The 22,029-nt window shown below is 47.6% G+C and overlaps 2 protein-coding genes across 2 annotated transcripts in view; both read left to right on the top strand.

Moving 5' to 3' along the window:
* Positions 1–20,485, top strand: wdhd1 (WD repeat and HMG-box DNA binding protein 1). Its single transcript, XM_079736381.1, has 26 exons — positions 1–29; positions 416–505; positions 1,187–1,298; positions 1,767–1,918; positions 3,121–3,232; positions 3,479–3,529; positions 3,634–3,729; positions 3,841–3,933; positions 4,489–4,595; positions 5,701–5,830; positions 6,524–6,728; positions 7,291–7,475; positions 7,968–8,152; positions 8,882–9,123; positions 10,020–10,157; positions 10,713–10,869; positions 11,323–11,437; positions 12,031–12,162; positions 12,863–13,092; positions 13,695–13,831; positions 13,938–13,997; positions 14,554–14,585; positions 15,779–15,934; positions 16,324–16,466; positions 17,151–17,286; positions 20,051–20,485. Exons 2-26 carry the CDS (start codon positions 429–431, stop codon positions 20,237–20,239), a joined length of 3,372 nt encoding a protein of 1,123 aa, XP_079592507.1. The 5' UTR covers positions 1–29; positions 416–428; the 3' UTR covers positions 20,240–20,485.
* A 1,023-nt stretch (positions 20,486–21,508) lies between these two features.
* The window catches only part of gch1 (GTP cyclohydrolase 1), a gene marked incomplete at both ends in the record, with an annotated part of 11,053 nt that continues 10,532 nt past the window's right edge, over positions 21,509–22,029 (top strand). Inside the window, one exon of the mRNA XM_079736853.1 lies at positions 21,509–21,959. Within this exon, the coding sequence (XP_079592979.1) occupies positions 21,509–21,959 (451 nt within the window). The remainder of the gene's footprint in view (positions 21,960–22,029) is intronic.

Here is a 22,029-nt window from a genome sequence, read left to right as displayed (position 1 = left end):
GCGGGAGTTTCAGCCTTCGTTTACTTCAGGTAAAATGTCGCGTTTACTTACGTTTAATGGCTTTTATCGCTTCAAGTGTGACTTGTTGTTTTACGTTCTGTGTTACGGGCGCACTTTCTCAACAATGACCGCTAAAACAACCCGTACAGTCAGTGGTGTGGTTCATATAGTTTGTATTCCCAGGCCTGTTATACACACCTTATCGTACTGTGTGTACAATACACCCTTTTACAAAACCTTTGCGTCATCTCGGTGCTGGCAAAATAAAACAAGTTGGCATCTGCGCTGTTATGGAAAAGTGTGTTTATTGGTGTATCATTGTACACCCAAGCTACCCCGATGCAATGGCTTTTCTTGTGAGTGTCTCTCTTTGTGTTGTCATAGTTGTCATCAGTGTGACTGTTTGTGTTGACAGCCATCAGTGTGAGATGCCTTGTGAGAGGAAGCCCATGCGCTACGGCCACTCCGAGGGACACACAGACGTCACCTTCGATGACACTGGAAAGTAAGTCAAAACATCCTTTTGTATTGAGATTGCCGTCAGACAATCATGTGAAAACCCTCACGGCCGTGCAGGAAGATGTATAAACTTATTTGGATGTGTTTACTTTTCATTAGTCTGTGTCTAGTACTTTCGTTGAGTTGCAAAACCTAACTTAAGTCCAGCTTATGTCTTGTAAATAGCCCTGGGGACATAGTCACTGAATGCTACATGTAAACAACAGCAGGGCTGGCCCCCCCTGGCTCCTAGAATACCTTGTAGGAGGACTTCCCTCTGATCTGCCAACCCTAGTGCTTTGTTTAGGCCTGAATAGAGTGAGTGTGTTACGGTTAAGGCTAGGTTATTACAATATGGTCTTATCTCAGCTATCTCTGTTGTATACGGGAATGGGTTAACCTAACAATTGTTAGTGCTTGGCAATTGGTTCTATGAACATCCTTACTGTACCGACAGCGATATATTGTTGTTTCCCTTTCCTCTGACAAATGTACTTGTAAATTGTAAATCACTTTGGTTAAAGCGTCTGCTAAATGTAATTGTAAATGGTTGGCGATCAATTTCTTTTGGATACCACATATACCACTGATTAGAAATTACAAAAAAACCCACTGTAGCTTGTATTGTTCTGTTAATTTAAATGCAAGGCTGTGTAGGGTTGTAATCATGAGTGGTGATCTCTCTCAGGTTCATCGTGACCTGTGGAAGCGATGGAGATGTCCGCATCTGGGAGAGCCTGGACGACGACGACCCCCGGTCCATCAACGTGGGGGAAAAGGCCTACTCCCTAGCTCTCAAGGCACGCCTTTTCATTTAAGGATCCATAATTTACTGTTGTGTTCAGACCCTTCCCTGATAATAATACAACGCGTTCATTCATTCATGAAGATTTTTTAACATTGCATTAAAAAAAATGTAATATACTGTCAATTTATACTCTTTGTTTTGTTTGCCCTGTTTTTTCCGACGTAAGTATTTACTTTAGCAACTATTTTTTGTTTGCATTAGCACTTTGTATTTTTATTGTGTTGGATTTTATCCTGTGTTTTCCACTGCTGCTATTGGGCTGTAGTAACAAAGGAATTTCTCCTCCGGGGGATTAATAACGTTTATATCTATCTATCTATCTATCTATCTATCTATCTATCTATCTCTATCATTCATCTATCTATCTATCTATCTCTCTATCATCTATCTATCTTTCTTTCTTTCTTAACGGTCCTCCGCTGCAGATGAATGACACTGTTTGGTCCCGTTGGTTCAACAGAAGGGCAAGCTGGTGACGGCCGGCTCCAACAACACGGTCCAGATCCACACCTTCCCTGAGGGAGATCCAGACGGCATCCTGACCCGCTTCACCACCCACGCCACGCACGTGGCCTTCAACCACTCCGGCTCTCGGGTCGCTGCCGGCTCCAGGTGATCCCGACACACCCGTCGGCGTAGAGAAAGGGACGCCACAAGTGGGAGTGTCCACCTAGATGTATGCTGGATAGATCAGTCTACAAGCCTATCCGGTGGTCTGTGGCGAAGGTTGCATATCTATCCATCCTACATCTAAGCAGACACTCCCACTTGTGATGTCCCTAAAACACAGGAACGGCTCGTAGTGGCTGAACACATTCACACCTGGTGGCATATATCACCCCTTTTTAAGATTCTAATCGAAAATCTTATTTCTAAGAATAGAGTTTACCCATCCACTAGGGTTAGGGTTAGAGTCTAGACTCCTATGCATGTACATTGAGACTGTCCATAGTAGTATACTTTGTCATGCCTGTCGCCCCTTCAACTGATTGTGTACACACCGTGTCAGAGAAGCAGGGTGTGTACACAAGGGTTATTGAAGTCCCTAAAGCATGCGATTCAACGCGGTATTTATAGCGTCTATGTGGCAGACACCGGGGAAGATGTCATTCTGTCTCAATCATTTCCTGCTTTAATCGGATCACTTTGAACAGGCAGGCCTTCACCGAAAGAACAGACAACACCTGCTTTTAGCCTTTGAGGACAGAGGGGGCTTCTGTGTTTTACAAGCCAGACACGCACTCAAACCACCCTTTTTTAGGCCTGTAGCTTATATTCAGTTATTATATTATATACGCTCTGCACTTATCTCTAGGGCAGAGTGTAGTTTATACATTTCCTTTTTTCTTTTTCCTTTTTTTACCAAATATACACATCACACAGAGTGAGTGTGTTCTCCCTCCCTGATGCAAAGCGAGCGACATTTAAGATTGGTTTGTGATTAACCTTGATGGGCGGTAAACGTTTCCGGGCGCTATCGATCTGTTCTGAAGCGGTTTATCACGGGAAGGGAAGAATGAGGCGTGGTGCCGGCTTGACTCTGCCGTTCTCACAAAGATGATGTTTACGGTGATATTGATTTTAGGAAAAACAAATGAACACAGAGGCATCTGAAGGGCCTCCTTTCGAGATCCGGATTGTGGCGGAAAAGGGAAATTGGTTTTATGCTGTAATTCCTTTTTATTGATTGGACAATTTGTGTGTTGCTCACCGCATCACCGATGATGTTTGTGCATTAGGCCGTTGCTCAGGGCGGCTGCCCTGGACTTCGGGTGCGCTCATTCACTTTAAGCTCTTTGTCCCTTGCTGTGCAGTGACTTCATGGTCAAGGTGGTGGAGGTGGCGGACAGCAGCCAACAGAAAACGCTCCGGGGCCACGATGCACCGGTCCTCAGCGTCACCTTTGACCCTAAAGACGAGTTCCTGGTGGGTAGCAGAATGCATTATAAAACATATATATGTTATATACTCTATAACAGTACAGTTCAGTAGGCATGTCAAAGAAAAATGCATGACATCATGAATAGTTAACAATGTTTACTTTCACTATGTTCTGTCCCAGCCAAACGTCATAACCTCATTTTGTGGTATTTTTACAATTTAATGAATCGAAACAGTTTCAGATATACGTGGTCTTCTTTAATGCGTCTAACCCTGTTTCTGTCGTCCCAGGCGTCCGCTAGCTGTGATGGCTCTGTGGTCATCTGGAAGATCGATGAGCAGGTACGTTTGGGTTTGACTTTACTCTTTAAAGGTGGTTATCCACCACGGCTCTGTATCCTGGCTGCAGCCGTCCACGTAACCTCACTGTCGTTGTTCACCTTCAGACCAAGGTCACCAGTTGGCCCGTGCTGCAGAAGTCCAACGACGTCAGCAACGCCAAGTCTCTGTGTAGACTGGGCTGGCAACCCAAGACGGCCAAGGTTATTCCCACACTGCTGGATCCAGAGCATACCTGGGTTCAGCTCATGAAGGATCATATCAGTACTAAATGGACACATCTTCATTAAGTGTGTGTGTTTGTTTGCTTGTAGCTTCTAGCTGTTCCTGTGGGGCCGAAGGTGCATTTGTACGAGAGGGATTCCTGGGAGCATGTGAGCACCCTCTCTGATGACATGATAACACAGGTGAGGACAAAGGAGGCTTTACTAAATGTATAATGTAATATATATATTGTTAAAGGGGACATATTATACCACCAGTTGTGAGTGTGATTAGCCTTACAAGCCGTTTCGAAAGTCGGACCCATACGACATCACTAGTTGGCGTGTCCACCTAGATCTGTGCTGGATAGATCAGTCTACCAGCCAACCCAGTGGACTGAAGTAATCGTTGCTCATCTATCCACCGCAGATGTAAGTGGACACGCCCACTAGTGATGTCATATGGGAAACTGCTTGTAAGGCTAATCACACTCACACCTGGTGGTATAATATGTCCCCTTTATTTATACTTTACAACTTACTTTAACACTTATTAATTTATTTTATTCAAAATGTTTTTTTTATTTATTTTTGTTCAAAGTGTCAATGAGCTTTTTGTTCTTCGTTTTCTGGACCCCCGTGACGTCAACTATACCACCACCCTAACGATTATGAGTATGACAGGTACTGCGCTGCGACCAGACCTCCCTTCAGTAGCGGTGGTTTTCCAACTGTGTCTTGTGACCCCCACCCCTCCAGCCCATCAACGTGGTGGCCTGGTCCCCCTGTGGGCGGTTCCTGGCAGCGGGCAGCGTGGGCGGCTTCCTGACCGTGTGGAACGCCGAGAGCAAGCTGTGTGTGGAGAGGTGAGGAGGTCTACCCACCAGCTCCATGTTTGAACGGTTCTGAAAGCTCCCTGGAATGCGTGGAAATAAACGTCATCTGTTGTGGATTACACCGTACTGGCCCGCGTTTCCACCGCAGGAACTTTAACCCTTCGCTACACTATTTTACACTTGGGTTGAATATCAAAGTCCATAATAATTTAATTCTCTTCATACTAGGGCTGGGTATTGCCAGGTACCTCACAATTAAATTAAATTTGATTCTTTAGGTCTTCATTCGATTCGATTCGATATTGATCCAATTGCTTCGATATCGATTCAATAATACGTGCAGATGACAAAAATACCTAAATATTATTTAGAATTAACCATTTCATTGTGCTTTAACTAGCAAAAAGGGAATACACCATTGTAGACTTTTGTTCCTGAGCTAAACTTGCAGCATAAAAGTAATAACCATAACATGGACAAATGTAAAAGGGCATTTCCATTTAGGAATACTCATTTAGGAGTATGCATCTTTTTTTTTTTTTATGGAAATAATCGATTTTAAAAAAGTTCTGAATCGAAATTGAATTTGAGAAAAAATTAATTGCAGTGCATTGATGAATCGATATTTTTACCCAGCCCTACTAAATACAAAGGATCTTTTGATGAGTGTACGGCACATGCGCGCGTTACCTCGGGCTGTACTAGGTCGAGGGTTGAATCCATCTGGCTTCACCCCTGACGTGATTCGTGTTGGAAAAGGCCGCGTATTTGCACCGCGATTGATGGTTGAAGAGATTCCTGTTGTATGTGTTTCTCACTTTTTCACGTCCTTTATTCGTTATGCGGCTGACGTAAAAGGACCTTCATTTGCTCAACGTGTGTCAGCGTGTCAACCCGCTCCCGGTACAAGCGGGTCGTCTGTAACAGGAGGTTGCTATTACAATCCCCGGTTCGAGCTCTCCCTGAGCAACGACACCTAGCCCTAACCGCTCCTGACGAACCGGTTGTCGCCTTGCGTGGTCCGCCGTCGTTGTATGAATTTGTGTACGAATCGCTGTGAGTCGTCTGCTAGATGTAAATGTGTGTGTGTGTGTGTGTGTGTGTGTGTGTGTGTGTGTGTGTGTGTGTGTTGCAGGCAGAAGCATGAGAAGGGCTACACGGTGTGTGGCATGGCCTGGCACCCCTCAGGCCGCCAGATGGCGTACACCGACACAGAGGGCTCCCTGGGCCTCCTAGACGACCTCCCCACCACCAAGACCCCCAAGGTAGGCTGGTCTGGGTCCCCTCGCTAGGGCTCAGCCTGTGGGAGCAGGGCCCAACGCAATATTTAACAGTTATTCACCTCAGGCTCCGTGAATAGTGGGGACTCGCCTTGCTATTGGGGTGGCTGTTGTTTTTTAGTATACACTGCACGTGAACGCTCCAAAAACAAACAAGATGACACTTTTTGCAGGGATTTATTTGTTTTTATTAGCGTGACGAGACGGCTGTCGCGCAATATCCCGAGTTTGAGATCTCAATCACGGGATATTGCCCAATATCCCGAGATAGCGAACCAATCCAATGGCGGCATCTTAGCAGGTTCACATGTAGCATATACTAATGTCGTTTATAGGTATATACCCATTGTGATAGTTGGCGATGAGACGAGGAAAAATGAGAAGATATGAGGTTTGAAATGTCGGTGGTAAAGGAAAGATAGTTGCGCTAATGTGGCCAACTGTTTAGAATATTTTGAAATCGTAAGCATATTATGATATTTATCGATATCGTGATTATACATTTTTAGAAGAACAATTAATGGTTATGAGCTGATGCTATATGGTATCTTATCATCTCTAATTGAGACACACAAGACGCACCAATGTCATGTCCAACGCCTGACGCATGCGTCTCTCTGGATGTTGCGTTGTCCCGGTAAAGGCTGACGCCTGTCTTTCTCTCTTGATGTTGCTCAGGCCCCTGCGGTCAAAGCAGCCAACGACTACGACGACCTGTTCGACGAAGACGACGACCGTGCGATGGACGAAGGACTGAGTGACACCCACTCGCCTGCCAAACATCCCGTTGCCGGGGGCGACGACGATGACGACGACGACCTCATGCCCGCCACGGGACGGGTGAAGAACCGGGGTTCCTTTCTGGACGATGAAAACTCGCTCGGTACGTTCTGTAAATCGGCACGAAGTCAGAAGACTTCCTTCTAGACGAACCTGGAGACTTAAAGGGAACCAGATTTACTCTGCATTCCAATGCCCATACTTACAGAAGAGGATTAGGGGCACGTGAATTTTTTCACGTTCTTACTGTAATTTCAGAATTCAGATTTTAATCTCAGATTTTCTGAGTTGTGTGGCCCTAATCCAACATACCTCCGTACTATTTAGCGTGCCAGAAAAAGATTTGGTGTGTCCCAATACGTAGTATGGAAAAGGCAGAATCCCTAAAATACCAGGATGTTGTACTACATCCGGTCGCATTTCGCAGTGTGCAAGCCAGCATGCATAGGGCTATTCTGCCAAACAATCCCCATCACAAGATGCGGCACATCGGTTGAGCCTGCGGAATTCGATGGACGGCACTACAGGTGTGCCAATCAGTGAAATCACCTGTAGTATGCCCAATTGTATGCATACTGCAGTAGCTGCAGTCCTTACCAAAAGTAAAAAGAAAATAGTATGCGATTAGGAACTGTGCCGTCGCCCTCACTCTGTGATCTCCGCAGACACCGGCTCGCTGGCCCTCGGACAGGGGAAGTACGGCGACGACGACGACGCCGGCAGCACCGTGGCGCCCCCTACTGGTCCGTCGCTGCCCCTGCGCCCCGTGTACGAGGGGCCGCTGCCCACCACGCCCCAGAAGCCCTTCCAGCCCGGCTCCACCCCCGCCCACCTCACACACCGCTTCATGGTAGGGGGATACGAGGGCACACGTCTTGGACGTCTTAGGAGGAGGTTTTCAAGACCACTAGGGTCTTGATTTGTGTCCTTGGCCTTCCCGGAGGTACATTTATGTATGTGTTCCATCAAAGAAAAGGCATCACACAATTGTATATTCATATATTGCACTTACTGTTCGCACTTATTGTATGTATAAAAATAATACTTGGCAGCGTCTTATCCTAGCTGTCTTTGTTGTGTACGGGGAAAGGGATAACCTAGTGATTGTTAGTCCTTGGCACCGATTGCTTCTATGAACATCCTTACCGTACCGACATCGATATATTGTTGTCTCTTTCTTCTGACGTATGTACTTATTGCAAGTCGCTTTGTATAGAAGCGTCCGCTAAACGCCCTGAATGTAAATGTAAAAATAATAAATGGAAGAAGAAGAATCCCTTACCCGTCTCCTACCGACCCGTCCGATCCCCCCGGGTTCTCTCCCTCTCTCCGTCCCCGGCAGACGTGGAACTCGGTGGGCGTGGTGCGCGGCTACAACGACGATCAGGACAACGCGGTGGACGTGGAGTTCCACGACACGGCGGTGCACCACGCCATGCACCTCACCAACGCCCTGGGCCACACGCTGGCCGACCTCTCCCAGGAGGCCGTGCTGCTGGCCTGCCCCGCCACCGACGAGCTCGCCAGGTACCGTCAACCGCCCCCGCCGGCGCCGCCATTTTGTTTCATTTCTCCTCGTTTCTTCCTCGTGTCTGAAGCGGATTCTAGCGATGAGCTTGAAGTGAATAAAACGCTGTTGTAATTGTGTTTTATAGAATAATGAAGAAAAAGGTCTAGGGGAAACCCCCCCCCCCCTTCCCTTTGCTGTACATATTCCGATAAATATGCCGATGTCGGGACCGCAGTCGCTCACCAGCTTCCGCAAGAGACTCAAGACTCACTTGATGAGAGTTCACCTGGACACTGCATAGCCTTTCTTCTTTCCCCCCCACTGCCCCTTCTCCTCCCTTACTCTCCCAAAAACGCCCCTCCTACACACTTATTGTATGTTACGTCCCGGCACTTAATGCACGTTGTACGTCCTTGCAAAATAGTACTCAGTATTGTGTAGCATCTTATCCTAGCTATCGTTGTTGTCTACGGAGAATGGGTTAACCTAGTGATGGTTAGTGCTTGGCACTAGTTTCTATAAACATCCTTACTGTACCTACAGCGATATATTGGTGTTTCTTTTTCTTCTGACAAATGGACTTATTGTAAGTCACTTTGGATAAAAGCGTCTGCTAAACGCCCTGAATGTAAAAGTAAATGCTCTCCACATCCTACTGAAACCCTGCCCTCTTACCATGTTGTTGTTGTTAATGTGGTCGTCGTTGTTGTCGTTGTTGTTGATGAGGATGTTGTGGTCGTCCGCAGTAAGCTCCAGTGCCTGCACTTCTCGTCGTGGGACGCCAACAAGGAGTGGATCGTGGACCTGCCCGCGGGGGAGGATGTGCGGGCGCTGGCTCTGGGCCAGGGCTGGGCCGCCGCCGCCACCAGCGCCCGGACGCTCCGCCTCTTCACCGTGGGCGGCGTGCAGAAGGAGATCTTCAGCCTGCCCGGCCACGTGGTCAGCATGGCGGCGCACGGAGAGCAGCTGCTGGTCGTATACCACCGCGGTAGGTCGTCTGCACCGCCCTAGGACCACAGAAAACCAGTCCCAAAGACCATTAAAGGTTCACATTCATCTGGCCTTTCCTCACGGTCCACTGGCTGCCCGTCCCATAAGCAGGCCGTGAAGAAAACGCGTCTCTGTAGGCAGCCTGTGCTCCGAGATCGCACACAAAAACAAATGGTGCTACCAACCACTCAAAACACAAAATAAATAGTATTCCAACCAATCACCGACAAGGGGTGGGTGTTGTGGGGCTTTGCGCTGCGTTCGTGATCGTTTTCACTGAATGCACGAAACACGGAAGGGAGGGGCGAGCGGGCTCTGTTTGTCTGGGATCTCGCTTCAACTACCAACAGAAGTGACGTCACCCAACACCGCCGATACAACCTTTAAGCAAATGGTTATTCTTTTGATTAATCGTTAAGTCTTTAACATGAATAATGGAAGATCATGATAAACTGTGAGTCTGACACAGCCAAGGAAAACTAAATTATTCCTTCTATAATGATTCATGAACTGCAAATTTTGGAGCAGCGAATGTTATTTTATTTGATGGATGACTTTAATTATCAATCGATTATCATACATTTGATCAAATTGATTGATCGACTAATTGTTGAAGCCCTGTCTCACTCACTCACTCATGTCTGCACGTGCACTGATTTACTAGACTTATGGATTATTCACCAGCCTCCTAGTTTACAGACATAAAACATCTAAAGTAGTGAATAGGGTAGTAGCAACACATTTGACCCTTCACTTATTGTTCTTCATTGCTGTCTTGCTATCCATCTTCTTCTTTCGGGGTCGCTGGCCCCTCTGGCCCCTCCCCAGAACGGCCCTTGTGACGCTCTACCTCTGGAGCTAAAGCTCTAAAACCCTCTTGTGTCCTTGGTTCAGGTACGGGCTTCGACGGGGACCAGGCCCTGGGGGTCCAGCTGCTGCAGCTGGGCCGACGCAAGAGGCAGGTGATCCACGGAGAGCCTCTGCCCCTCTCCTGCAAGGCCCACCTGGCCTGGCTGGGCTTCACCGCCGAGGGTGAGTGCACCCCAGCGCGCGGCTCTCTGGATGGGCGCTTCACAGGACGGGATGATGTACAGCCGGCTTTTAACGCTGATGGGTCTACGGGATGTTTAATACACAACGCATTCAAAACGAGGGCGGCAGTCGGTCAGGAGGTATCGCGGGTGGACGTCGCCGGAGAGTTGCTGGTTTGATCGCCGGCTCCTCCTAGCTGTGTCCCTGAGCAGGACGCCTCGCCCTGAATGCGTGTATGAATGGTTGCATGTCGCTTTGGATATAAGCGTCTGCTAAATGCCCTAAATGTAAACGTGAAACACTGAATATCTTGCTGTAGATTCAAGTCTCAGGCCATTTTAAACCAGCTTCTCAAAATGGATTTCCAGTAAAGTATGCATATATTATTCAAAATGTGGTATCCTGTATAAAATGCTAAGCATTGCCATCCCGCACATAAATGCAGCCTTTTGCAATCACTCACACAACTCTGTAGTCATTCATGTTGCGATACGAGGCGTGCTGCAGCCCTGTTCTTTAAAGAATGATTTCATCACGAATATCTCCGGTCTCCAGGAACGCCGTGCTACGTGGACTCGGAGGGCGTGGTGCGCATGCTAAACCGTTCCCTAGGCAACACGTGGACGCCGGTGTGCAACACAAGGGAGACCTGCAAGGGCAAGTCGGACCACTTCTGGGTGGTCGGGGTTCACGAGAACCCCCAGCAACTCAGGTAGGGCCTTGCCCCACAGCGGTCCTTACCCTCACCCCCTGACCCTAGTTTGCCCCTTCCATGTCCCCTCCCTGCCCCCCCTCAGTTATGGTGAATCACAGAGCAGGTAGAAGGGCAAAGTGTTTTTATAAATCAGACGTGTGACGTTTTGTGCCTTTCTCTTTGAGCAGGTGTCTTACCTGATAAACTTCTGTAGTTGTACAACTCTATATGGGTAATATGTTGTTCGTCGTAGAATTATGGACACGTAAACACGTTTTTCTATCAAATTCCTGCATTGCTCCATCACTATAACTGTCTTTTTATACTTGTGACGAAAGATTAGGATTCAGAGTGATGGTGTTTTTCTTCGGAGCGGTCGAGCCCATCTCACTAATTAGCGACGAATGGGCGTTTCGAAGAGTTTACTGTTCTGTCGAGTCACCTCCTAACGATCACACCCTCTCCCCTCAGGTGCATTCCCTGTAAAGGCTCCAGATACCCCCCCACCCTGCCCAGGCCTGCTGTGGCCGTCCTGCCCTTCAAGCTGCCCCTGTGTCAGACCACCACCGAGAAGGGTCAGATGGAGGTAAGGCCGTCCGCCATGCGAATGGAGCCCGTTAGTTCCAGCAATAAAACGACCTGCCTTCAGAACGTGTTCCACTGTTTCCGCCTCCTAGGAGGAGCTAGGAGCTTCAAACACTAGAACATTTTGCTACTGGAGCTAAGAAAGCCCTTGCCTTTTTCTTTTTGCTGAAGCACAAGTCCCCCCCAAAATCATATTTATTTAGATTTTCCAACAAACTAGTACATAGTACTCTATAGTATTTTTTTTCTGATGAAGTCCAATGATCTGATTCTCCTGTTTCTATGGACTGTAGTTCATTTAACTAATCCAAAGTATCCTTTTAGCATCTGTGGTGGACGGCCCCTCTCTCAAAATACCAGCCCCTTAATCACTGGTCATTAACACTCTCTCTCTCTTAATGTGTTGTCCATTGTTGTAGTGTTGTTTATTTGCCTTTTGTTTGAGTGTCTGTACTGTCTGTATGTACCCCTTTTTGGGAAGCGTCTTTGAGTACCAAGAAAAGCGCTGTAGAAAAACAATGTACTATCATTAACAAGGATACAAAGTGCAGCCCCTGAACCAGCGTGTGCTGTGGCTCCCTGCTCCTCCTCCAGGAGCAGTTCTGGCGCGCCACGCTGCTCCAGAACCACTACAGCTTCCTGTCCAGCAGCGGCTACGAGATCGACGACGAGGGGCAGAACCAGAACCAGAAGGAGCAACAGGAGCTCCTCATGAAGATGTTCGCTGTGAGTAGACCCTGGCAAAAGTAACGCCTTCGCAATCAGCTAGAACCTATTGGCGTCCGTCCTTCTCTGCACGCTGACAACAGCAATGAAGTGCTCGAGGCTGGCTGTTAAAAATCGTACTTAGCATCGTGTCGCGTCCTGTCCTAGCTATCTTTGTTGGATACTGTATGTACGGGGAATGGGTTAAACTAGCGAATGTTAGTGCTTGGCACTTAGTTCTTGGGACATCCTTACTGTACCGACAGCGATATATTGTTTCTCTTTCTTCTGACAAATGGACAAATGGACAGCTGAGGGCCAATTTAGGAACCCAAAATTTGACTGAGGGCCGCCAAAGAAAAAAAATCAGGCGGGAAACGCCATCAGCATCCCAGTGGTGAAAAAAAGCATTGCACTGTGGACCTCTGGGAGTGAGGTCTAAATCACGAAACTGAGGTTCATCCTTTCAAAGTAATGTACAGTCGGATTGAAACTAACAAATGTAACAGGATTTAATTGAAAGCTAGAGAGGGTCGACATTTCTCTTTATATTGATTTATTGTTGTTTAAATTAATATTGATATAACATCTGTGTGTCATTGCGGGCCGCCAGGAATGTTTCTGCGGGCCGCCATTGGCCCGCGGGCCGCACTTTGAGAACCAATGCTCTAACCCTACCCTTTGTCCCCTGTCCTGCTACTGGACCGCTGGCACCCCCCAGCTGTCCTGTAAGCTGGAGAGGGAGTTCCGCTGCATGGAGCTGGCCGAGCTGATGACCCAGAACGTGGTGACGCTGGCCGTCCGCTACGCCTCGCGCTCCCGACGCATGAACCTGGCCCAGCGGCTCAGCGAGCTGGCCATGGAGAAGGCCAACCAGCTGCAGGAGGAGCAGGAGGAGGAGGAGGAGGAGGAGGTGGGGCAGGAGGAGGAGCACCAGACCCCCAGGAGCAGGTGAGACTCTCGGAGGGGTGGGACCAAGCAGGACGGGATCACATTCTGTGTATTTTCTTTGGTTCCAGATACCTTTTTGCTGAAACAGCAGCAGGTGGCCAACATTTACATTTACATTTAGGGCGTTTAGCAGACGCTTTTATCAAACGCGACTAACAATAAGTACATTTGTCAGAAGAAAGAGAAACAACAATATACCACTGTCGGTGCATTAAGGATGTTCAGAAAACCGAGTGCCAAGCACTAACAATCGCTAGGTTAACCCATTCCATGTATAAAACAAAGCTAGATAGGATACAATACTAAGTACTATTTTTGAAGTGCCAGGCCGTACACCATACAATAAGGGAAAGTGTAGACCTGAATAAATTAATGTTTTCACAGGAACTTGAATGCCTTGTTGATACAGAGCTGATATAATGGTTAATCCTTAGCACATAGCAGCCAGCCTGGTTAATAACAAGTGTCTTTAGCACATCGTTAAAGACCCTCGTCATTAACCCTGTTCCAAAGGGTCCGATGGACACGATCAGACCTCAGAAGGACTGGGTTGAGTGGGGTCCGGGTTGGTCTGTGTTCTGACTCAGGGCGTCTGGGGACAGGTACGGTCAGAGGGAGAGCGCAGGTGGCCACTCGAGCAGCAGACCTCGTCAGGCCAGAGAAGAGGAGCCCAGAGAGGAGGAAGAGGACGATTCTCAGGAGACGGAGACCCTTGAGACAGACGGCGAAAGCAGAAAACGTGAGCCTCGCCGTTTATTCTCATCTCTCTTGATCGTAGGACAGCTGGGATTGAAATGTTTTCTATTGATTATTGGTGTTGCGTGTGTTCTCCGTCCTCGACGTAGGCCTGAACCCGTTCGCTAGAGGAGCAGCAGCTTCCCCGGAGAAGCCGTCTCCGAAGCCAAGTGAGTAAACGGCAATGTCTCCGGCCTAAAAGCCGGACAGTATATTCAGGCAGGCTGACCCCTGTGAAGCACTCGAATCTGAAACCGACGCTGAGCTGGTAAACTGGTGTCCCAGCTGGCAGCGGACCATCTCAATATCTGTGGAAAAACTACGCTTGAGCCTCCGGACAAGCGTGCAGTCGATTTTATTTGGACAGCACGATCATGGGAAGATTTGAAAGACACAGAAGATAAACCCTGTGAGGCTTCAAAGCACAAAGGGGAAGGGAGGAGTACTTAACACTGTATGTTGTATCCACAGATGGGCGTAACGTAAGCCGATATGTTAGGTAACATATATGTTAGGTAGGCCGATACGTTAGGTAAACACGGCTAGATGTTGAGGGGTGGCCCTGGGTCATGAAGGAACCACGACTCTGAGTTGAACTGTGGGGGTTATATTGGTAACAGACACGGCTTACTAAGTTCTATCATTCCTTCCACAGTATCGCATGCCTATGTTAACACGCCGGTCAATGAATGCACTGAGTGACTGTTGACTCTGTTTCTTTCGTAGTGAGTAAAGAAGGACGTGTAAATCCCTTTAAGGTAAGAAAAATGGCACTTTGATGGATCATTATGGATAAGTGGAATGCTCTTAAGAAGGAAAATGTGGCCAGAATGCTCAACATTACAAGTTGGAAGCTACATAATGTACTATGTATATTAGTATGTATATTATATATTACTATCATACGATATATATTATATATTACTATGTATATTACGGCGTATATTACAGTGTATATTACCACTGGTGCCATCTCTGGGGGGGGTTTTTTTTGGGGGTGCAAGTTTTCTTGCACCCCCAAAGATAAGGTTGGGGGTGCAAAAAACCCTCAATATTGAAACAAAGTGAACCGAAGTAAATAAAGCAAGCGCGATTGAACACTGCACTGCGCGATAGAACACTGTGCTGTGCTGCACTTCGATAGGACGCCACCACCACTCCCCCAATCGTTTTAAAGCATCGCTGGCGAACATTCCTGACATACCAATGGTAGGCAGAGTGCCAAAATGAATGACACGTGGAATATGTCAGGGAGCAGGTCGGGCTTACAACCGCGTGTCAAGGACATACAAGAAGAGGCAATGTACGTGCGTTGTAATGCCCACAACATGCCTTTCAAGATGCCGTTTCAACGGTTAACATATGCCGAGATGCGATGAAGACAGCCGAAGAGATGATCAATAAAATCAGGTGGTCACCAAAAAGACTGGCCTGGTTTGACTCTCTCTGTAAGCCTGCAGGTGGGAACAGTTTGCGCCCGCTTTGCCCCACCCGCTGGACGACGCAAGTGAGCAGTGTGAAGTCAGTTATTGCGAACTACGAGAGCCTGGCAGGTTACATCCATGATTTCTACATTTCTAAGTTAGTGACTGAAATGTAATTAAGCTAGGCCTGCTCCCGTTTATTCGGGCACGTTTATGGTAAATAAGTGCACGTCCCGCCACTCGTAACGCACTTGTAAAACACATTTGTCAATTGATGGAACGGTTAAATCACATCATCACAACCAAAATTTGGAATAAATCAAATCAATTACAGATAAATAATGCGTAAATAATTCATGAACTACTGTTCTGAACCTCCAATTCTGAAAGCAGGACTTTGGAGAAGGGATCTAGCCTACTTTTTGGTCCAACACATTTGAACAAACACTCTTGTGAAAAGGTGCAGTAATTGTGTGTGTGTGTGTGTGTGTGTGTGTGTGTGTGTGTGTGTGTGTGTGCGCGTACAGGTCCTGGGCTCAGGGAAGTCTCCCTCCCAGTCCAGAGTCACCAACGTCCTGGACAGCATGACCTCCGTGAGGAGACCAGCTCCTCTGGGGGGGCCCTCAGGGAAACAGAGCAAGGGCCCCGTTCTGAAGCCCCTGGCCCCCAAACCAAAGACCAAGGTGCCGTTCATTCAAAGACCCTGGCACTTAAAAGTAGTACTTAGCATCTTATCCTAGCTGCCTTCGTTGTATACGGGGAATGGGTTAACCTAGCGATTGTGAGTGCTTGGCACGTGTTACTATTAATACCTTTACTGTACCGACAGTGATATATTGTTTCTCCTTCTTCTGACAAAGGCATCTGCTAAAAGTAAAACAGGCACACTCAAACAGTGAGTGTTGTCAGTAAATTAACATTTACCACATCATTGACTGCAGCTGTCCCTAAAGAATAATACACTAGGCCTGTTGTCAGCTTTTTGTTTTTTCATTCCCTCTCCCCTTTTTAATGACCACATTTTCAGGTTTGTGTTTAGTGACCCCTGTTGTTGCTCTCGTTTATCTTCCAGATGCAGTCTACTCTGTTACAAATGGCTACCTCCAAAGCCGCCAATAAGAAGGCTGAAGTGAATCCGGAGCCAGCTGCTGATAGGCTGCAGCAACCACAAGTCCCTCCCCCAGACTTGCCAGTAGAGGACTCTGAGAATAAAAAGTGAGAGCTAGCTGTCTGTGTAACTGATGAAAATGGTGGTGTCACAACAGAGGAGCTCTTGGTTTGAGAGCTATTTTTAGCTTCAGATTCTAAGTAATTTCCAATTATTAATTTGCTTTTCATGAATCGTCGAAACGTCAATCTTGGCAATCTGAGTTTATGTCAAGCAAGCACTTTAATCAGGGGTGCACATAACTTTTTTAGTGAGTTACTCAGGTAAGTACAAGGAGATGATGTTTGGTACGCACCCCACACATAGCCCAACACATAACGTCTGATCTTATGAAACTTCCCCAGTTTCACAAAGGAGATTTGATTTTCAATACACAACTTCTTAAGCACAGCAGTGCTATTTGCGCCACCTTTTCTTTTTTTCATCAAACTGCAGCAGCTTCATGCATCCCTGATTATGGGCGCGCATACGTACTTGCGTAACAGATATGTGCACCCCTGACTATAATCAAACACCTTTTTATAGCGAAACAGCAGTTGTGGCAATCAAGGTTTGTGATTGGTTTGAATCGGTGCCAATCATCATGATGACCGCGACCTCAAACCCACCTGCCTGAAGCACTCTGCATTACCTGTTTAACCTGTGGTTCGAAGGACTTATCGTGTGTTTGTGTGTGTCTGTGTGTGTCTGTCTGTTTGTGTGTGCGTGTCTGTGTGTGTCTCTGTGAGTAGACCGAGGACGGGCTTCGAGCTGTGGCTGGAGGAGAAGAGGAAGAGCATCTTGGCCGACAGCCCTGACCTCCAGGAGACTGAGGTCATCAAGGAGGCCATGGGCAGCTTCAGGAGCCTCTCAGCAGAAGACCGACTGGTACGGTACTCGGAGCGGGACGAAATCGTATTGAATCCGAAAATGTGACCCCAAAATATCAATAATTATTTTGCAGGTCCTATGACATGCCACCAGGTGTGGTGTGATTAGCCGTTACAAGCCGTTTTGGAAATCTGCCCCTTATGACATCACAGGTGGGCGTGTCCACCTGGTGGCATTTCATGGGACCTTTTAATAATGCTCTAATTTACACTTAGCAGACGCTTTTATCCAAAGCAGGTTGCAACCATTCACACACAGCGGGGTCAGCAGCTCGTCTGGAGCAGTTGGGGTCAGTTCTCGCTCGGGGACACCGCGACATTCAGCTAGGCCGGGGATCGAACTAGCAACCTTTCGGTTACACGTGAACTCGCTCAACCTACTGAGCTACTGCCGCCCTTTCACCCCTATACACCCTTATATAGATTGTTGCTCATTTGGGGATTTATTGACAAGTAAAATAAACGACCATCCACAGATCCTGGTTGTCACAAGACAACGATATACAGACTTCCTGTACAATGGCTGTTAATCAAACATCCTGTTCCATCGTCACGAATTCACTGGGCTCCAGAATTGACCACACGAGGGGGATTAGTTTCAGCTGCAGGGTCCTGAATAGGAAAACGGCTTCAATATTCATCCCAGAGTGTTTCTCTGAGTGTCTGGTCCGAGTGGCTCGCTCTCCCCTGGCTCAGCCCCACCGTGCCTCTGCAACTCTGCAGCCACTCGGCACGCGACGGACGGCAGAAACACACAACAGAGGGGACGACTGCGATGTGTCCCGGAGGTGGGAGGGGAGTTGAGGGGTGTGCGAGGGGCTGGGGGTTGCTAAGGGGATGGCTGTTGCCTGGGAACCCGTCCCCTGTTGTTGGTAGCAGGGGCACGGCGTATTGATGTTATGCTAATGCCGCGAGTAGCTGGAAGTGTGTCGCTAAACACGCAGCGGGATAATCATGATGCTTTTGACCTGCCGTAACCCGGGGGGCTTCAAACAGAGGTGTGTGCGTGTGCGTGTGTGTGTGTGTGTGTGTGTGTGTGTGTGTGTACGCGTGAGTCTCCACCAGTTATGAAGAACCAATCTACTCCACACCTGAATGCATTGCGGTGGAGCGACCCATTTTTGACACTCAATAGGGTGTTAGGATGTCAGTCACAATGTACCATATCCGAAATGCCTCAAAAGGCTCCCAGTAGACAAAGCTAGGGTGGTATTTTGTGTGCCGTCACAGTACCTAAACAGCACAGCTGTGTCCTGATTATCTACTAATTAAAGCCATGTATTTACAGTAGGCATAAGTTTAGGCACCCACGCTAGAGTCGACTAATAAGATGAATAAAAAAAATCATCTTTTGTCATCAAATTGGTGTCCTTATAGGTTGGATCTTTCCTAATTTGTCTAATTACAGCATCGAGATCAATTTCCGAAAGATGATTTTTTTTTATTCCTCTTTTTAGTCAACTTTAGCATGGGTGCCTAAACGTATGCCTACCACTGTATGTGGACACATTGTGTGCGTCGCTTTAGTTATCTGACGTTGAAATGCGTCTTGATCTGCGTGCTACTGTGAGCACTACCGATATCAGGTCTGCACACCTACCCATTCTGAGTCAGAGGCGGCCGCAGCTGTGTATAACCGCGTCTTGTCTGTGTAGCGTGAGGGCACACTTATATCAAACCTAGAACCAGGTGGCCTTTTCCACCCATGTGACACTTTTGACGATGAATTAATACTTTAGTCTGGTATGCTCATGTTTTTATATCGGTTTCGGTTTGTTATAATTGTAAGGTTTTTGTTGAGCAGATCTAGACCAAGGTTGGCACTGGACCAGTCATTTACCTTTCCAGTATACCTGATGGCACTGGTTTTAAATTGCAACAATTGCCCCTTTTATTTATCATTAAAACACAGCAGGGTTTTTTTTCGGCTCCCACCCGACTAGATAAGGTGAATCGGTGTAATGTGATAAATGCCCCAGAGCTGTACCTTCTGTTGTTATTTCCTTTTATTAAGCTCCTAAATGGGAACATGTTGTCATGACTGGGCGGCGCGGTGACGCTACACCGGGTGCTAATTGCGCTTTGTCTAAATGCAATAAAATGGCTAACTGAATAGAGGGTGCTGTGGGCTTCTCTAGTGTGTGTGTGTGTGTGTGTGTGTGTGTGTGTGTGTGTGTGTGTGACACACACACACACACACCTCAATCTACGTTTGGAGTTGGTTTAGTAGACCATGGTTCTCCGTTGTGTGTGTGTGTGTGTGTGTGTGTGTCACACACACACACACACACACACCTCAATCTACGTTTGGAGTTGGTTTAGTAGACCATGGTTCTCCGTTGTGTGTGTGTGTGTGTGTCACACACACACACACACACACACCTCAATCTACGTTTGGAGTTGGTTTAGTAGACCATGGTTCTCCATTGTGTGTGTGTGTGTGTGGGGGGGGTGAGTGGCTGGGGGTCTTCACGCCGGCCCCTGATGATTCATCCCAGCTTCATTACGTCCAGCCAGCCGCTTCCCTTTGTCTCCGCTCAGGGGAGGAGGTGAAGGAGAAGAGGAGCGAGGAGGAGGAAGGGAGCCAGCAGGGCTGTCAATAGTGATTATACATGACAGGATGCAATTTCAGACCCGGTGTTTGTGTCTCTCAGCGTGTGGGGGTGTGGTTGGGGAGGGTCTGATTCATCTCTGGACTTATTTGGGAATTTATTTAAATCCAATTTTCCATATCTGTTTTCCTTTCTTGTTTTCTATTCCAGTCGTGGACGGAGAGAGCTAAAGGCCAGTCCAGGGACGCGGCCGACCTGAAGAAGAGGAAGAGAGCGGAGGAGGTGGGAGAAGGGGACGGTGAGGATTCACGGGTGAAAGCAGATGAGAATAAAGCCAAGAAGAAGAAGTCTTTGGATTCCACCGCAAAGCTGTCGGCATTCGCGTTCAACAAAAACTAAGCAGTTCGACTGAGCGGTGCATTCCGTTGGTTGATAATAAATAATAAATGTGATTGAAAAGTATTTGATTCTTTTAAATAGGTTTTATGTTTGACGGGGACCGTGTGCCTTCACATGGGTCGTGTTGTGAGAGAATGATCTGGGCCGTCTTGCTGTCATGGCTGAGGAGTGGATAAGGTGATGCCATGACTGGTGTCACTCCAGAATTAAACCCGCAGTCGAAGTATGGATATGTGGTTTTCTTTAACGCTGTGTTTTTCGTTTTGTATATTAAAATGTCGTACTGTATTTTCAATATCCAATAAATGTGATGTATAAATCACTGACTTCTGTCTTCTGTATCCTGATTGTGTTTGTTAATTGAGAGCCGCACAATGTGAGCTTCTAGATATCTAAAAATGGGTTTCACTGGAAATAGGTAAATTACAGTCATTCAGGACACAGTCCCCACCTGGTGGCCAGTTTGTTCTATCGCGATGGTTTGGCTGTAAGTCATTCAATTACATTCGCCCTGGCCTTTCAATTGAGGGGTCAAATCTGAAAATGTAACAATGAGTTCTCAAGATAGTTCTCATCACGTTTGCATTGTACATGTTCAGTGATTTGCATAAGACGTATTGGTTTGACTAGGAGACACAGTATATGTTTGAGTATAGATCCCTATACTAAAACCTGTATAGGGATCTTTGCTTCACTTAATTTGCGTCAGATCTTGACCCAGGTATCCTCAGATGTTATGCTGTAGCCCAACATGGCTATAGGGCCACCAACTGATACTGCACTAGGTATTGGTGGCATTCACTCTAAAACATGACATTTATTGCAGAAGGAAATAACACCATTCCATTCATGCTTTGTTCTAGATGTATTCACTACAATAAACCTTCATATTGATTATTTCAAAGATTGCAGTTATAGCTCTTATAGATGCACATGTACTCTGTTCACGTTGGGTTTGTTATTTTCCTGAAAAATAGACCCGGTGATGAAGAGGTTAACCAAAAACACAGAACTAAGAGTTGAAGCAACATCAGATGGAGATCTGTGTGTGTGGGGGGGGGTGTGTGTGTGTGTGTGTGCGTGTGTGTGCGCGCGCGCGTGTGCATGCGTTCTTGCGTGCATGAGCGTTTGAGCGCCTGTTGCTCCTCGCCTCGCGTGTCACTTAACAAAACGTGACGTTGCCTCCTCTATCCGTCCGACCAATGGCAATCCTCGGGGATTAACCGCGCGCGTACCCTTTATAAAGCGAGGTGATGCTCCAACCACCAGATGAGCCCCGACGCGTGTGCCCGAACCCGACCAGAAAACCCCTCTCCAAAACTCACTCCACAAGTACCATCCCTCCGCGCCATGGAGCGTGCGTTACCCACCCAGCAGAAGGACGCCGGGGCAACCGGTGAGCTGAACGGACTGTTCGACGCGATGATGAGGAAACCCGGGGGCCGACCGGGACAGGCTCCTCCAGCCCAGACCCCTGCAGAGTCCACCCCGCAGCAGACCTCCTCGTCCCCCTCCTGCTCCGTCATGGAGAGCTGGAGAGAGGAGCGCACCCGGAGCGTGGAGGACAACGAGATGAGTTTGCCCAGCCTGGCCGCAGCCTACACGTCCATCCTCAGAGGGCTCGGCGAGGACCCTCAGAGACAGGGGCTGCTCAAGACCCCCTGGAGAGCCGCCACGGCCATGCAGTTCTTCACCAAGGGCTACCAGGAGAAGATCATTGGTGAGTGCAGATCTGCCGAGCCGCCCAGAGAGGGGCGATCAACAGGTGCTGGGCCTGTGGGTCGATGGCC

The sequence above is a fragment of the Pollachius pollachius genome (genome assembly GCF_949987615.1).
Source record: "Pollachius pollachius genome assembly, chromosome: 5".
Classification (NCBI taxonomy): domain Eukaryota; kingdom Metazoa; phylum Chordata; class Actinopteri; order Gadiformes; family Gadidae; genus Pollachius; species Pollachius pollachius.
Note: the sequence above shows the minus strand (reverse complement) of the source record. Positions and strands in the feature narration are given on the sequence as shown.